The sequence below is a fragment of the Eurytemora carolleeae genome, unplaced genomic scaffold (assembly GCF_000591075.1).
Source record: "Eurytemora carolleeae unplaced genomic scaffold, Eaff_2.0 scaffold48, whole genome shotgun sequence".
In the NCBI taxonomy this organism is placed as follows: Eukaryota; Metazoa; Arthropoda; class Copepoda; order Calanoida; family Temoridae; genus Eurytemora; species Eurytemora carolleeae.
Window position 1 is genome coordinate 355434 of NW_019396177.1, and position 18893 is coordinate 374326.

The 18893-nt window shown below is 30.0% G+C and overlaps 1 protein-coding gene across 1 annotated transcript; it reads left to right on the forward strand.

Annotated features, from left to right (window-relative positions):
- Window positions 1-269: 269 nt before the first annotated feature.
- On the forward strand, window positions 270-18584 carry LOC111697272 (gamma-aminobutyric acid receptor subunit gamma-2). The gene is made up of 13 exons (XM_023467201.1): window positions 270-318; window positions 494-525; window positions 1491-1665; window positions 2814-2849; window positions 5869-5951; window positions 6697-6789; window positions 7170-7220; window positions 10274-10338; window positions 11185-11247; window positions 14350-14420; window positions 16016-16141; window positions 16847-16928; window positions 17723-18584. Exons 3-13 carry the CDS (start codon window positions 1652-1654, stop codon window positions 17861-17863), a joined length of 825 nt encoding a protein of 274 aa, XP_023322969.1. The 5' UTR covers window positions 270-318; window positions 494-525; window positions 1491-1651; the 3' UTR covers window positions 17864-18584.
- Window positions 18585-18893: the final 309 nt, after the last annotated feature.

Sequence of the window (18893 nt, forward strand, 5' to 3'; positions counted from 1 at the left end):
ATTGAATATAAAAAATATATAATTTCGAAAAAAAGTAATATCGAATATAAAAGATTTATAAAGTTCATGTTTAAAACATTTTGTGAAAGCCAATATATTTTGTAAGTTTATTACTTATATCCAACGTACGTTTTAGTGACTTTTGATTTAAAAATGCAATATTAAAATTCTCTTTATGCATATAAACTTTCCTTTCCTAGATAAATGAGGCGCGAAGCACATCATAAATGATGTAATAGAATATTCTAAAAAATATTTTTTAGGAGCATAGATTGATCGTTGATCCAAACCATAGAAGTTGGCTTGATAATTCAACAGGTGGAGTTTCTACACTTTTAATTTTTTTGTTTTGTTATCATTTTTTATTCTTTTTCTAAAATAAAAAAATTCCAACATAAAAATCTAGGTCAAAATAAGGGTCTGGCGACACTTTCATGAATCAGTCTGAACTCAAAAATGCTTTTTTTTCTTGAATAATGTTTTGCTTGTTCAGGTCCTAGTGGAGAAAATACCGAGGAAGCTGAGGTAATATTTCCAATAAAAAAAATAAAAATGTTTAAATACACATCTTTCCGTTTATTGTATTTAATTTTTAAGATAATTCTAAAAATTAAAAAAGAATTTTTTTGTTTAAACAGAAATTCTTTTTTCAAAAAAGGAAAATAGCTTATTAGTAGATTTGTTATTGTTAACAAACAAAAAATAATTTGAAAATTGCTCGTTAATTTCTGGTTTTTCAAAGTATATTTTGAATATAAAGCATCTATGGTGACCAAACCTAGAGATCTAGGGTTTAGAAGATTTTAGCAATATATTTATCTATATACTATTTACACTCTAAAGCATCTATGGCGACCAAACCTAGAAATCTACGGTTTAGAAGATTCTAGCAATATTGTTGACCAAAAACCTTACAACCTTCCTTTGTAAAATGTCTTCTCAAACCAAATCATAACCCCGGAACCAAACCCAATATTTCTCCGGCAAATAGACGCAACTCCGTAAAAAAGTAATACATGTTTAATATATTAAATGCTTAAATTCGTCATTATTGCTACAAACAACAAAATCTTTGTAACCAACCGGGTATTTATTTTCAGTTGTCACAAAACGTTTTATTCAGATCCTTATGGGTTCATTTTCTGCTTCTACCAGCAAATTGTAAGAACTTTTTAAAAATCAAACATTGTTTACAATTAAATATCAACGATTTATTTTTCAAATGTACTTATTTTTAGGGTTAGTGGATTATGGATTAGTAGCGGAAAGTGGGGGAACTAACCTGATAAATATAGACGCCCTAGGGACCATAACTTAAGAAAATTAATCTCCCTAGGGAAGTCAACCTTTGATAAACCACTAGGCCTTTTTTGGCTTAACAAATATATTTATTTACATAATATTTAGACTCTAAAGCATCTATGGAGACCAAACCTGGAGATCTACGGTTTAGAAGATTTTAGCAATATATTTATTTATATAATATTTAGACTCTAAAGCATCTATGGCGACCAAACCTGGAGATCTACTGTTTAGAAGATTCTAGCAATATATTTATTTAAATAATATTTAGACTCTAAAGCATCTATGGAGACCAAACCTGGAGATCTACGGTTTAGAAGATTTTAGCAATCACAAGATTCTGGGAGAAATGGCAGGACTCAGGGATATGCAAATTCTAAAAATTTATCACAAGTGTTTTGAAATTGAAATTTTCTCTAATTGTGGCTTAGAATTTGTTTTTATTATCAACCATAATATCTTGTGTATTCCAGTCAAATTTGTGTCTTCAAATTGTGATTTTATTACCCCAGGGCCCTTTCTATATTTCACAGGGAAGAGATGAGCGCTTTCTACTTTTCTCCATTTTGTTTGTTCATTGTTCGTGAATGAACAATTCCGTTCGTTTTTTTAATCATTTAAAAAAATTTATTTATTTTCATTCTCAAAAAGTTTGTTCAATTAATATCTATTTCGTTCATTTTTCAGTAAAATTTTTCGTTCAATATAAAAACAATAGTTTTTTAAAAGTTTGTTGTAAAAATTTGTTCGTTCAGAAAAAACAATCGTTGTTTTCGTTCGTTGTTTAAAAAAACTACCGACTTTTCTGATTAAAGACAAAACATGTTCGTTTTTTTTTCTGAAAACACCATCATTCACCATAAATTCTGTTCGTTCTCAAACATTTCGTTCATTCACAAAAACAATGCCAATCTTTATCCAAGGGTGGACACATATCTTCGAGCCATGCCCAACCTCAGAGGATATTTGCGAACCATTCATATTTATTTTATGGGTGGAGGGGGGGGGGGTATGCAATGCTAATTATATATTCTATAGAGAGTAAAAATTTGAAAAATTATTCTGAAGTTGGAAAAATTTGGTAATTCCATATTTCTTGATTAGGCGTATTTAGACCCAAAGGTTGAGAATACAAATAGGGAGAAAAAAGAGAAGGAAGGAGGGAGGCATTTCCTTTCTTTTCAAGCGTTTTTCTTTATCGTCTAATCTTAACCGTTTAAACGTTTAAGCTGAGCATTTAGTCGGAATTCAAAAATCATGACGCGCAACTTTTACTGTATTTGCGCTAAAATTATCGTTCAGAAAATAGTGCGCAATTCCGCACATAGTTTGCGAAAACCGCAGGATAAAACATTCCATTTAAGAATAAAAACTAATGAAAATTTAGTAGAAATAATTAATTACAGGAAATGAATACATATTCTTGAATAGAAACAATATATACAAATATATACAAATATTCAGGTCTTTTTCTTTTATAAAACCTAAATTATTAATTACAACTTGCATAGAATAACGATGGGGAAAGAAGTGAAATATGATATAAAGTAAGTATCGCATGCACCTGTGTCTTTTATAATAAATCATTTTATCATTAAAGGGACTGTGAGCGTAATTTCAAGGGACCCCCCAAATACGTCACTGCCCTATTTTCAACGGTATCATCTTATAAGCTTTGTCTATCAATTATGAATTAAATATCAATTAAAACTGTTTATTTGCAATTGCGGTTTCTCTGCGAAACTGACTTGCGCATTTCTTGCTTACAAGAAGTGGTGTAGAAATAAAAACTTTTCAATTCAGCAAACGACAATGTTTTCCATATTTTTTATCAGATTAAGGTTTCAAGGGTGCCGTTGTGAATCGGGCCTTGCCTTCTAAACATGGAAGGACACATAAAATTACGCTTACAGTCCATTTAAAAGACTAATATCTAATGTTAGCTTCAAGGAGTAGATAGTTAGATATGCATTGTACAAATTTAAATTAGCCTGAGGTTTATATAGTTTATTTATTTGGAAAACTGAGATTAAATTCAAGATCAAGATGTTTAGAACGTTTTGGGTCAGGTCTAATTTTTTTGGGATTTCCCTGTAGGTTTTAAGTATTTATTATTTATTGCAAATGAGAATATTATAATTAACATGGAACAGTTTAATACTATTTATGGTTATTTTGTATAAATAACATAATTCCAATGTTTGCTGAACAAACTAATAAATTATATTTACAACTTTTTGCATGAACAAAATAGTTTGAGGCCTATACGAGGTCGGAATGTCGTTCATTCAAGGAGTATGAAATAGAAAAGGAGAAACAACTGACGCGGCTCGCACTACCATATGATTATACATGCTTTGCAGACGGTACTCCATTTGTATAAGAAATATTTAACTGTTGTAACAATTACGGCGTATACAATAACCTATTCTAAATTTGTTTATATAAATAGAGTACCGTCTGCAAAGCATGTATTTCATACTCCTTGCGTTCATTTTGAGTTTGAAGTGAACACAGTTTTCGATTTTAATGTTATTTAGAGTTTGTTAAACAATTATTTTGCTTTATTAAAGGGTTTGTCGACGAAATTTATAATGATTATCTTTGAAAATGTAGTAAATTGTTAAAAAAAAACATCATTTCTTAAGAAAGAAAACTGAAATTTGGGCTCATTGAAAAATTAAGTCTTCGGTCCATGAAAGACTTTTATTTATTTTGTTTATTTTAGATATATTATGAATTAGATATTTATTTTGTTTATTGTAAATATATATGGAATTAGATATTTCTTTTGTTTATTGTAAATATATTTGAAATTAGATATTTATTTTGTTTATTGTAAATATATTTGAAATTAGATATCTATTTTAATTTACTCAGAAATTTTTGGACTAAGAAATATCAGTTAAAAAAAGGGTTATATATAGAATTCACACACAAACACGAATAAATCCGTTAGATCTGTACAAGGGATGGAAAGGGGGGGGGAGGAAGTTGGGGATGGTTACAATAGCCGGTATGTCCCTTTAAAAGTTTTAAGGCTTTTTATAAGCTTCACCTGAATCTGAGATAAAAATTCTAATTAATATTGCATGCCAATAATCTGAGTTGCGAATCCTATTTCAAAATTGCATGCCAGACAAGTTCATGCTTTTATTACTCAAAGCAACATTTTTACTCTGATCAAGGACTAAAACGATTTTTCAAAACGGAAACGGAAAACGATTTTACTAATCGTTTTAGTGAATATATTTAATTAGAGTTATTTATCGTTTTTAGAAACGATTGAAGAAACGATCGTTTTCGTTTCGTTTTCATTTTGTTCCAAAAACGATCGTTTCGTTTTTAAAAAAAAAAATTGTTTTTGAAAACGATCCACTCGTTTTAAACTTTCAAAAAAACAAAAAACTTATCGTTTTGGAAAAAAGTTTTAAAAAAATATAGTTTTTGAAAACGATCATCCTTTTGTTTTTTGAAAGTTCAAAACGAGTGGTTCGTTTTTAGAAACAATCTTTTTTTTTGACAATTGAATTCATTTTTTTCAGAAAGATAAGGTTATGAATGTTGTCTTAAATGTTTTTTTTATCGAAACAAATAACCTGAATGTTTTCTGACCTAGGGTTTCCGACCAAAGTATGTATTTTCTCTTTAAAAGATCGTTAACGATCGATAACGAAAGGTCGTCGTTAACGGTGGTTAATTAAAGGTCGTTTTTAGAAACGACAATTTAAAAAAAAAAAGGATTTCATCTAAGAATCTTCTAAAGACTTTGAATATTAAAAACGCCCTTCAGTACCCTTGATATCTTGATCTGACTTGCAATGAGGAAGATATCGTCGTTGTTTTATCTTGAACAATGAACATTTCCTTAAATTCAGACTATATTGTCTCTGCGACATATATCCGCTTGTCACTTTCCTAATGAAACCACACTAAAACCCACACGGATATATTGCATTCATTTCTTATAATACAAAAGTTTAAAATCTATAAATTAATGATTACTTGAAATTACGTCTACAGTTAATTTAATAAAAGATTTCTACAGAATCAAACTAAATTTTGTTCTTCTGTTTGTTGATGCAGCAAACTTTATTGAACAAGTTAGAAGTTGTTTATTTGCTGGAATTGATTTATAAAATATTCATTTATAAAAACATAGAAAAGATTTTTGATGTTTAGTTAACAGTCTATCAAAATATTTCTTCCAAGAAATACATAAACCCGACCTAACATAAACACACAAAATGTATGTGAGGACTTGCCACTAAGTGTTATTGTCTAATCCTGATAAAATTATGCAGGGCCCCGTATTCAAGAATTTGTCCAGTTTACATTTTTTCCAGTAACAGTATCCTGGATCAGTTTTATTATCGATCCTAAGGTATATATATATAATATATTATAACCCTTCAAACTTCTTGAATATTTTAATTTTGATTTCATGATTGAATTTGCAAGGAAAATAAGGGTAGAGAGAATATTAAAGTATAATAATCAGCGTATCCTGGTTTTCAAGTACCCCAGCAGGGATAGGGTTAAACACTATATTTTCCATATTTTTAGAGTAACAATTGCCATCTCTTGTCAAATGGATTTCAGTCAATATCCATTTGACTCTCATCTCTGCACTTTTCAAGTTGGAAGCTGTAAGTATTAATTAAATAGTATCTCTATTAAATAGTTTTTAAAAAATGTCATAAACTTTTCAATTAAATATTTAATTACAGTATATTTTTTAGTCGGAAACTATTTATTATTATTTAATTATTTCACATTTTCTGAGAATAGAGATGGGCGTTGTTTTAGAGGACAAGCGATTTTTTTTGTGAAGGATGGTGTTGTTAAGAAAAATTTACAAACGATTGACGAACAAATTGGATCGCTCAAATAGAAATAAAAACCGGCCGTATTTTCTAAACACACAAAAATTAAAGATTCAAAATTGAGAATGATTGATCGCATTTTTTTAACCGTTAAACACGCATTAGACTATTAACAAAGGATTTCTAAATTGGTTTGTTACTGCAGTATTTTCTACCAAACTTTCCTTAGTACTTTTGAAGAAAAAAATATTGTATTGAACGAATGATTTTACTGAACGAAAGATCTCACTAAATAAACGATTTTATTGAATGATCATTTAGTTTTAAAACTAAGTAAGTAGAAGGAAAATAAACGATAATTCTGAAAACGAACAAATTCAATGTTTTACAGAACGATTGAAAAAGCAACTAACTATAAATGGGTCGTTAACGAATAATAAACACACAAATTTTTTTTAAAAATCTAACACGCCCATCTTTATCTGAGAAAATATTTTTTTCCTAGTAATTTTTACGCAGACTTTTTATTACAATTAATTTATTAAAACATTAGATGTCCCTTTTTAAGATTTTTATGACAAGAATTCGGTGACTTGCACATCAGAGTACTTTGATCCAACCAGAGAATCAGATTTTCTAGAGAGAAACCTTCAACATTCAGGTAGATCATTTGGGGATTAAAGGAGGTTGAAACTTTTAATCCCGTCTACTTGTAGTTCAATGGATTGTGTTAATCCCATGGCGAGCAAATGATTAAATGCTTCTTTTACTAAAGCCATAATCCCTTCACGCCAAACTAAAGTAAATCGTTTGTAAGATTAAATTCCTAAATGTTAACAATCATAACAATCTTTTTGAGGAGCTAGTCGCACCAGCAATGTCGCTTAAATTCAACCTTCACCTGTTGTCTAGTTTATAGTGCCTTAAATCGTCTAAAATTTCAATTATCCGTCGTATACATTAGGTTAATTAATGTTTCGGCTGCCAATTGATTCTTCTTCTTAAAAAAACTCAATCCATTTTAATTAATTTTCTATTTAGTTGAATTCAGAAATCTTTCAGCAGAAAAATCTGAAGTTCGGCTCACTTCAGGTATTCATAACCCTACTATTATTCTGCATCAATAATTTGCATTCTTATATTTGTTCTATATTTTCTATTTGTTTTTTTACAATAATATTTATCTTTTTTAATTAAACCCCTGCTGTGTGCAAAATTGATATAATATTTTCCGTAGACTTCATTTTCATATTTTTAAAGTATAAACAATATAAAATATCTTTACTGCAAAAAGGGATACTAAAGTTTTTGGAGAAGTTAAACTGCTTTTGTGGCCAAGTGCATGCGGTACACTTTCTGTAAACAAATATCTTGTGGTTCATCTTTGTTTTCAATAAAGCTATTTGCTTATATATATATTATAGCTGGCCAAACGTCAGAACCAAATTGGCTAAAATTTGTTGAGGGAACCTTGAGTATCCAGGGGGTAACTTAGGCTAAAAAAGTTTTTTTTTCAAAATTAGTTTTTTTTTCTCAAAGTTTTCTTAAAATTCCACGGGCAACACTAGGTACTTCAGCTGTAGCGGGCCCTAAAATAGTTGAGAATATCAAACGAATAATCTACAAATTACAAAATAAATGGATAAAAAACATTTTTCCTCTTATAAGAGGTTAGGTTATATGTAACCAATTTTCTGCGTGTTATACAATAATAATATTGATGGCATATTTATTTTTTCTTCAAAAATGAAAATCTGTCAAAAACCAATTTACCGACTGTCAAAACCTGGTGAATATTAAGTAAAAAATCCATAATCTTAAAATAAATCTTTTAGACTTTGAGAGAATTTATCACAACTGATATTTTACAGGGCGAAAAGTAACTTTATCACCCTGCTATTAAAATTTAATTAAAAAAGTTTATTGTGTATTGACAGAAAAAAAGCATGGTTTACATTTAGCAATTGAAGTTTTCAATTTTATTTATGTAGAAAACTTCAGCTCCAGACTCTATCTACATAGCACTCTTGTATGCCATGTCCATTAGTGCCTGATCCAACCAGGATTCAGCCATGTGTTTGGTGTCTTTTCTGAACCAACAGAAATTGCATGGCGGTAACATCTATATTTCTATCTCTCTCATTCTCATTATCCAATTAGAGATAAATTCTTGAATCGGCGCGATACACAAAATGGAAATATTTACTTCTACTGAAACTATAGTGATATGAACCTGATAATGAGGTTGCTTCGCTCACCTCCTCTTCAGTTGGGTTCCAATCATCCTAGAGTTCACCAAAACCGCTAACTTGACTCTCTTGGGCGACCTCTGCACTCTCATTGGCAAGCTTTGAACTCTCCTTGAATCTTCCTTAGCAATATTCACATGGACAAGGTTGTGGTCTCAGTATCCTGGAGCTTCTGGGCGACCTTGGTAATGGCTGCTTGGCTGCTGAATATATATTCCGTGCTAATTTTGGCATTTGCCCAATCAAAAAAGTCTTGCATTTGGTCAGATGTAGCTCTGGCATCTACTACACCGGTAGCAGCCGGCATCCTGCAGCTATGAAATGTATAATTTTTTGGTTCATCAATATGGAGATCTGTAGCCATAACAGAAGGCACTTTTCGACCATATTCTTTCACAGGGAGTTTTGGTGAATAATATCCCATTTCCTGTCAACAAAAGGTGACCAGTGTAACCCCAAATCATCCTTGACTCGCCTGAGATAGAGGTCCAGGACGTCTGCAGCACTAACTTTTCCAGTCTTCCGGGGGAACCAAGAACCTTAGATTAATGTACATGCAATCATATTACAAATATGAAATTAAGCTGATGAAAACTAATTAGATTAAAAAATAAATGTGTTCATGTTAAGTCCCCAAGTGAACTTCTAAATTGTTTTTGTAGGTTTTTTTTTGCATGAAAAAAGTAGAAAAACTTGGTACTCCTGAGTTTTTTATTAAATTTTTATAAAAAGTGTTCTTCTAAAGACAACAGTCTTCTTTTACCTTGAATTTCTCTTGTTTTCGATCAAAATTTTCTCAAACAAACAAGAATCAAACAAGAACAAACTATAAACAACTAGAAACAAACTAGAAACAAACTAGAAACAAACTAGAAACAAACTAGAAACAAACTATAAACAAACTAGAAAAAGTAAAAATCCCGGCAAAAACTTGTTCGCACTTTATAATATTATTAATTTCATTCAAAAGATATATTGTTGGACTGCAGTACAGTACAGTACAAGATACATTGTTGGACTGCACTAACTTTGTATTTCATCATTTATATGAAATGCAATTATGCTAATAAACAAATGATAAAAGTTTTAACATATAGTCTGATAACTTTATTTATACTTTTAAACTCTTAAACCTTCACAATCCAATTTCATAAATTAAAAAAATATTTCTTAGATCAAATTGTCAAAGTTCGAAAGATCAGATCGCAAAGATATAAGTATTTGTAAATTTGGGGTTATATCAAGTGATCAGTTTTTAGTAAATTATCTATTTCTATACACTAAGCATTCAATTTATTGTAAAAAATAGGTTTAATTCTAAAGAAGAAATATATTGAATAAATATGATTATTTTCATTCTGTAAAATCTAAGAGTTAAGGAAAATTATGAATTTTAAATCAAAAGAAAAATAGAGACTATTGTCTAATTCTATCCAGTTGAAAACAAGACGGAAAAATATTTTTAAACTTTGTTATTCATTCAACATCTTTTTTCAGTTTTTTCTTTTAGATTGAGTTCTTATTATTAAAGAATAATTATTATCTTTAACAGTTTTAACTTAATGGCTAGATAATGATTTTCCAGTTTGACTTTGTACCTTTGTATGAAAAAGGATTTCTTACAGCTTACGTTTGTAAATAAATTGAGTCTTTGCCACAAAATCAGTTTGTTAATCCCTATATCTTTGCAATCTAATGTCGTAGATCTTAGATATTTCAAAATATGAATTCTGTTATATCAAATACTCTAGGTGTGAAACGTCAAAGGTTTACATCAACAAGTCGCAAAGATATAAGGATTAGAAAGTTTTGAGTTTGTGGCAGATACTCAATACCTTAAACTTTATAAAGTAAACGTTTTTTGAAAAAATTTGAAAATTTTTTTTGTTCTGTCAGGTAACTATGCTGCTTGTGGATTTGAGATAAAGTTGGTGCGCAAGCATGAACCCTTGATGTACCAGGTAGAAAAATATTTTGAACAAATTTTCAACAAAAATATAAATTTAAGATTTTTTAATGTTAAAAAAATTTATTTTTAAAATTAAAGTCATCCAACATTTATTTGTCTTTTTGTTTAAAAAAATTATGCTTAACTTAAGAAAAAATATTTTTTTAAATACAAATACTCTACTACTTCAATTTTCTAAAATTTTGTCGATCAGAGATGTGCCCATGGGTAGGATGGTGAAAATTGATCGGTTGATTTCTGTCAAAATAATCTTTTTTTTTATTAATTTATTTAATCGTCTTTTCGTTTAAACAGAAGCGACCATTTTTATGAAAATTCAAAGATATTTTTATTTTGACAAAAATTGTGACCTTTTAAAGTATTGTAGAGTAGAAATTTCCCTAAAGGAATTGAGTCTTTGCAACAAACTCTGATTTTCTAATCACTATATCTTTGGAACCAAATGTTGCATACCTTAGATATTTCAAACTATGAATTCTGTTAGATCAAGTAATCTAAGTTTGAAATATCAAAGGTTTACAACATCGAGTTCTAAAGAAATTGTGGTTTAAATATTTGATTTTGTTCCAAAGACTCTTTGGTTAATATACGCATTTTCAAAACAAATCAGTAAACAGTAATGACATTATTATATAACTGTTTTCTAAACATTCATTTAAAATTCTTTTAAAAGCAACGCCATAAAAAAATAGAAACTGCGGAGGTGCAGATGGAGAAAGGAGAAAAAAAGATGAACATTTGAAATAATTAACTATGCCTCTTACCTTTTTATTTTTCAAAAATTATAAAAAATACATTATAAAAACATTGTTAAAAACTATAACTTTTTTGATTTTAGGTTTACATTCCCTGTGTACTCTTTGTAACAGTATCCTGGATCAGTTTTATTATCGATCCTAAGGTATATATATATAATATATTATAACTCTTCAAACTTCTTGAATATTTTAATTTTGATTTCATGATTGAATTTGCAAGGAAAATAAGGGTAGAGAGAATATTAAAGTATAATAATTAAAAAATTCTTTTTATATTTCCCTGCAGTGTAAAGCTTTAGTTTAAAGGGTCTGCACTAATTTGCAGTACACTGACCGAAGATATATTAGCTTTTAGTGAAAGTGTATATAGACGTAGTTTTAAGTGATTATTTATTTATAAAGCATGGCATGTTCGATTTACCACGGTACCTTTGAATTCACTGAAGGCATCGTTTTGAGGCCCGTTTTCAAACATTAAAGGGAGTGACCGGCTATGTAAGGTAGTTGAACTGAGTATGCAGTGTTGTGGAAAGCTTCTTTAGGATTCATTTGAAACATATAAAACTTTTTAAAGATCTGGAAATCCTGATTTTGAGTGCAAATTCAACGTTCAAAACTCCTACTTTGGTACTTTGAGGGGTGGATACGTTTTCAGAATTAGTTTTTTTTTTAATTATTAAATAACGACTCAGATCAACTACTATACATAGTGTTATATTTGAAAGGCGGGTAACAATGCTCTAGTAGTCTTCAAGTCACACACCAATAATAGAACAAAGTAGTTGAACATTTATATTAAAGAGAAACAAAATGAAGGAATAAATAACTAAAGTCAACAGACACAGATTTGGCACTCAGTGATGGGTTACTCCTTTGGCCGGATACTCCTTGGCTGGATACTCCTTTGGCAAGATACCTCCTTTGGCTAGATACTCCTTGGCTAGATACATTCAACATGGTATCTCCTCAGGGCTGCATATCTCCTCAGGCAACATATCTCCTCAGGTCAATTATCCCCTCAGGTCAATTATCCCCTCAGGCAACATATCTCTTCTGGCACCATCTTTGTTCGGGTAACAAATCTCCTTCAGCATGTTGTTTTCCCACAGTTCCCATCTGTCCAAGCAGTTTCTGTTCCATTGGACTGACTGCTTCTTACCACTGTGGGGAGTTGGCGAATGTCTTCATCCTCTCCTTGTGAGAGCTGGCGCACAACTGACTATCTTCCCCAGATTTCACTCCACCCTAGGCTAGAGCTTTAACCCTAGTTCCCCGGGAGCTGGCCGGCCGTCCCACCAGCACCCGGGCCTCTGGAATAACGGAACTATTGGCGTGGCTTGGGTTATATATAGAATTCACACACAAACACGAATAAATCCGTTAGATCTGTACAAGGGATGGAAAGGGGGGGGGAGGAAGTTGGGGATGGTTACAATAGCCGGTATGTCCCTTTAAAAGTTTTAAGGCTTTTTATAAGCTTCACCTGAATCTGAGATAAAAATTCTAATTAATATTGCATGCCAATAATCTGAGTTGCGAATCCTATTTCAAAATTGCATGCCAGACAAGTTCATGCTTTTATTACTCAAAGCAACATTTTTACTCTGATCAAGGACTAAAACGATTTTTCAAAACGGAAACGGAAAACGATTTTACTAATCGTTTTAGTGAATATATTTAATTAGAGTTATTTATCGTTTTTAGAAACGATTGAAGAAACGATCGTTTTCGTTTCGTTTTCATTTTGTTCCAAAAACGATCGTTTCGTTTTTAAAAAAAAAAATTGTTTTTGAAAACGATCCACTCGTTTTAAACTTTCAAAAAAACAAAAAACTTATCGTTTTGGAAAAAAGTTTTAAAAAAATATAGTTTTTGAAAACGATCATCCTTTTGTTTTTTGAAAGTTCAAAACGAGTGGTTCGTTTTTAGAAACAATCTTTTTTTTTGACAATTGAATTCATTTTTTTCAGAAAGATAAGGTTATGAATGTTGTCTTAAATGTTTTTTTTATCGAAACAAATAACCTGAATGTTTTCTGACCTAGGGTTTCCGACCAAAGTATGTATTTTCTCTTTAAAAGATCGTTAACGATCGATAACGAAAGGTCGTCGTTAACGGTGGTTAATTAAAGGTCGTTTTTAGAAACGACAATTTAAAAAAAAAAAGGATTTCATCTAAGAATCTTCTAAAGACTTTGAATATTAAAAACGCCCTTCAGTACCCTTGATATCTTGATCTGACTTGCAATGAGGAAGATATCGTCGTTGTTTTATCTTGAACAATGAACATTTCCTTAAATTCAGACTATATTGTCTCTGCGACATATATCCGCTTGTCACTTTCCTAATGAAACCACACTAAAACCCACACGGATATATTGCATTCATTTCTTATAATACAAAAGTTTAAAATCTATAAATTAATGATTACTTGAAATTACGTCTACAGTTAATTTAATAAAAGATTTCTACAGAATCAAACTAAATTTTGTTCTTCTGTTTGTTGATGCAGCAAACTTTATTGAACAAGTTAGAAGTTGTTTATTTGCTGGAATTGATTTATAAAATATTCATTTATAAAAACATAGAAAAGATTTTTGATGTTTAGTTAACAGTCTATCAAAATATTTCTTCCAAGAAATACATAAACCCGACCTAACATAAACACACAAAATGTATGTGAGGACTTGCCACTAAGTGTTATTGTCTAATCCTGATAAAATTATGCAGGGCCCCGTATTCAAGAATTTGTCCAGTTTACATTTTTTCCAGTAACAGTATCCTGGATCAGTTTTATTATCGATCCTAAGGTATATATATATAATATATTATAACCCTTCAAACTTCTTGAATATTTTAATTTTGATTTCATGATTGAATTTGCAAGGAAAATAAGGGTAGAGAGAATATTAAAGTATAATAATCAGCGTATCCTGGTTTTCAAGTACCCCAGCAGGGATAGGGTTAAACACTATATTTTCCATATTTTTAGAGTAACAATTGCCATCTCTTGTCAAATAGGGGGGGCTACATTTTTTATTTCCAGACGACTTAGCACCTGTTGGGACCTGAAAATTGTAAACTAAAGGGAGTGTTTTAAGAAAAATGAAAGGGGGTATAAGCTTACGGCGAAAAATAATCGCTTTTGATAGCTACTAATCTTACTTCTATCTGTTGCGTCTATAAGGAGAAAATTATTAAAAACGACTTATACTGAAGAACGTATAAACATGAAATAAATATTAGGTTGTACCTGGCCGAATGTCTCTTCTAAGTATTCTATTTCTGGTTATCATCAATGTTTTCAACAATGTCAGGTAATTTATTTTATTTTTATTTATAATTTATTGAATAAAGACATTTTATAATAATTGTTCCTGAAGAGCAACTTTAGTAAACTATATATGAAATGAAATTCAAATCAGGAACCACTCCTGTATGCCGAGTCCATTAGCGCCTGATCCGATCATGGTTCAGTCATGTGTTTGTTGTCTATTCTGAACCAATAGAAATAGTATGGCGGTAACATCTATCTTTCTATCTATCTCATTATCCAATTAGAGATATGATCATATGAATCCTTCAATCGGCGCTAAACAGTAAATGGAAATAATTACTTCTACTGAAACTATAGTGGAACAAAAGATTTCAAAATTTTGATTGATGCTAATATTTATTCAACAAGATAGTCAGTCAATTCATTTCCCGATTTAGGCGTTAAACTCTTTAAATTAAAAATTTACTTTGGGACTGAAGCTTAAATTTAGCTTTGTAGCAAAAGACTTCAAGTTTTCATGAATGCTAATTTTTATTTAATACAACTTTGAAGAATAATGATTCCATATGGATAGTCAATTCATTTCCTGATTTAGGCGTTAAACCCCTCGAATTATATAGTTTACTAAGTGGCTTAATCTAAGTGATGTCCCATGCAAAAGTTTTGCCCCCAGAGCTTAAGCTTAAGTCAATTAAAATGAGTTAAACTTATTTTTCCTCGGTTAGTTTAACTCCAACTTTTTGAATGTTTTACTCTTTTCTTATTAGTAGTTTGGTTCTTTAAAGATAAGTTGAACCCTTTTAATATTCACAAAAAAATCCTAAATTGTTTTAAAATACGAAGTTCAAAATTTTTAATTCCCTAGGCGCCATCAGCTATTGTCATCTTATTAATATAAAAGTTTTTCAATTGTGATTATTGGAAGCTTTTATTTTTCTTAAAACTAATTTGTGAATTTTTCTCCTTCGGGAATATGCCATTAGTCAAAGTTAAAATGGTGGATGCAGTTTTCAAGATTTATTATGACTTGGTTTTAGTCTTGGTCCGACTAAATATGACATAATATTAAAATTTATGTCATTGTAAGTCTTTTATATTTGAGTTTAACATCTTAACCTTAATCTGATTAATAATGAAAAAGAAACGTCGTTTTTTTTTCTTGCTTGAAAGGTGAAACAAGAAATGCGCAATTCAGAGAAAACTCAAATAAAAATTTACAAATTTCAAAGACAAATACATGGAGATCTAATTCCGACTTGATCAGACGATGCTTTTAAGGGTACAGTTGTGAATCGGAGAAGAAAAATAATAAACTGAAAAGATTTTCCAAATGTATTGTTAACGTTTGCTTTTGATAAACTTTGCAATATTTATATCTTAACAAAATGAAAAACGATCCAAAAGCGATTGTTTATTTTGTTTATATTGTTTTTATTGTTTATGTAGATCGTTTTTGGTTCTTTTTATGTAAATATTTTCTGTTAGGGCCAAAATTTGGTATAGTGTAAAAAAGGCAATTTTGAAAAAAATGTCTTACATTTTGCCAAATTTTGACCCTAAAAAAACGAATCAACTTAATTTAAACTAACGTAAAATTTGCATTAAACTGTAAACCTCAACTTGTGTTGTGTTTAGGTCGAATGCCCCATCATCAGCTAGCAGTAGACTCAACGCTATCGACAAGTTTATCATGACTTGTATCTTCAGCATATTCAGCGCTATCATTGAGTACGCCATTGTTTTATCAATACTATGGCTCAGGTAGATATAGAGATAAGGGTGTTTGGATTTTTTTTACAATTTCTTCGTTCATCGTTTGTTTCCTTTTTCCAGACGTTCAGTAAAGATTTTAATTTGTTCGTTTTCAAAATAATCGATAATTTTCCATCAATTTATTTTGCTTTTCTTACTAAACGATTGTTTAGTTTGTTAAGTAAAATCTTTTGTTGAAAAAAATTGTTCGTTAAATAAAATCGTTCTTTCAATAAAATCATTCGGTCAGTAAAAACGATAGTTCGTTCGAATCAGCCACTTATTCAAACAAATTAATTAAAAACCCTTTGTCAACGGTTGACTGATCAATAAAATGCAAAAGATCGTTAACAACTGTAAATCATTCGTTTTAAAAATAGTTTTTAAAATCCAATTCATTTAAATATCATCCGCAATTTTTCTTTGTAAACGAAACCATGCCTATCTCTAGATAGGAGATATAAAATACTTATCTCTTTCAAAACGATTACAAAGAAACTGAGTTTTTGTCACAAACTCTACTTTTCTAATCTCTAAATCTTTTCTACCCAATGTCGTAGAACTTTGATATTTCAAAATATGAATTTTGTTAGACCAAATAATCTAAGTTTGGAATATCAAAGCTTTACATCATAAGATTGTAAAGAGGGATTAGACAATTTGAGTTTGTGACAAAAACTCAGTTCCTTTATAAATGATTTGTAAAATGTTTAGACCCGAGAAGCCTCCTGGGGAAACTGTTTACCGATTTGAAAACACCAATGGGGAAAATGCGGAAGTTAAACCATCATTGAAGGTAAAACAATTTAAACAATTTAAACAATTTATTTGAAGTTTTATGGTTTGATGCAATCAGTAAATTTGCAATGATAGTATTGCCATTAAAGTAGAAACATCTAGTAAACCCACTCTTTCAGAAATAGATTCAAATTTAATCCTATACCGGTTCAAAATTAAAAAAATTAATGAAAATTTATTTAAATATATTGAACAACTTTTTTGTTTGAGAAACTATGAACGCGTCGGTTGCAATTGAAAAAAAAGATATACTTCCGAAAATGTTGCTAAACGCAACAGAACGTTAAAATTTGCGAAAAATGGTAAAATTAGTATTTTGCTAAGGCGTGGAAAAATATCTAAAGTTCATTGAAAAGCGAATATTTGTTTATTAGTATGCTTTATTTAAGGCTCTTAAAAATATGACTGTTATGCCTCATTATTGGCTCAAATATATATCTGTTAAAGAGACTTTAAGCGTTTTTTCATGTAAACTTCTTTCTACGTATTTCATGTAAACTTCTTTCAGCGTTATTTCATGGAAACTTCTTTAAGCATTATTTCATGTAAAATTCTTTCAGCGTTATTTCATGTAAACTTGGCTAAGCATTATTTCATGTAACCTTCTTTAAGTATTATTTCATGTAATCTTCTTTAAGCGTTATTTTATGTAAACTTCCATTTAATCCTTTGACTGAGTTTTTTGCCATCGATGACCAGTTGAAGGGTACCGTTGTGAATCAGGGATGTCCCTCTGTAAATTGAAGATGTCTGAAAGTTACGTTTACAGTCCCTTTAATATGCCTTATTTAGGCTCGAATGGCCTGGGTCCTGGAGCATCCGAGAGTGTTTGATGCATTCAGTATAATCATCTTCCCAACATTCTTCTTCTTCTTCAACATTCATTACTGGTTCTTTGCTAACTACCAGAGCTCACAAATCCTCACCATGTAAATTAATCAATCAACCAATCAATTAATCAAGTGATTAACAAATTAATCAACAATAAGTCAATCAATCAATGGATCAATTTATCAATCAATCAACCAATTACTCAACCAATATATCAGCTAGTCAACCAACCAACCAATCATCCAGCTAATCAGCCAATCAATCAATCAATCAACCTATAAACGAATAAACCAATCAACCAATTAAGCAATCAATCAATCAATCAATGGAGAAACAGAAATTAACAAGTGAACAGTAATTATTCAAAACTTCATTGAGGAACCGGAAGCGCGAAAAGCATCAAACTTTAAAAAATAAATGTGATTAAAAGGTTGCTAAATTTAGTTACTATGACTATTAACAGTGAAAATGCACAGAGAAATTAAAAACTTGATATGTAATTAAGCTAAATGGAAGAACACTTTACTTTTCTAACCTTTAGACCCCAGTGTGATTATAGAATGTTAACAAAAAAAATTTTAGGTACAGTTACTGAATCTAAATTTTCGTATTCAGATTTTTAAAATGTCAATTATTGATAGAATATTTTAAACCCGTTATCTACAATTGAAATTGTATACTATGTAGATATATCTAATAATGCATTAGGGTGTATGTATATCTAGAAAATGCTCAAATACCTGCAAGTTATCAAATTCACAGCTAAAACTTAAAAATAAGATAAAAAAGTTTCCCCCCCCCAAAAAAAAAAAAAATCTTGGTGTACAAAGAATGAAGTATTTATCATTAACTATTTATATCAACTGCAAACAACCTCTACTAAATGCCACCAGCTTCTTTCAATAAATAATGCTGAAAGCTTTTTCAGATTTAAATAAAAAAGTTTCTCATTTTTAAGACATCATATTTAAGGATTGATCGCAAAACTACTATACTTGTATATTTTTACTCACCACTTTAAAAGCAGTTTACATTCCTTTATCTAATAGAAAATCTTCAGTTTGTTCCACTCGTGTGTAATGTGTACTATGTACACTTTAACTTAAAGTCTTTAAATAAAGAACAAAAAGCT

What these genes read in the sequence shown, in the direction of transcription:
- LOC111697272 (XM_023467201.1), top strand. An exon ending in GTTTTATTATCGATCCTAAG is followed by an intron (nt 11,248 to 14,349) that starts GTATATATATAT and finishes AATAAATATTAG; the next exon opens with GTTGTACCTGGCCGAATGTC. An exon ending in AATGTTTTCAACAATGTCAG is followed by an intron (nt 14,421 to 16,015) that starts GTAATTTATTTT and finishes TGTTGTGTTTAG; the next exon opens with GTCGAATGCCCCATCATCAG.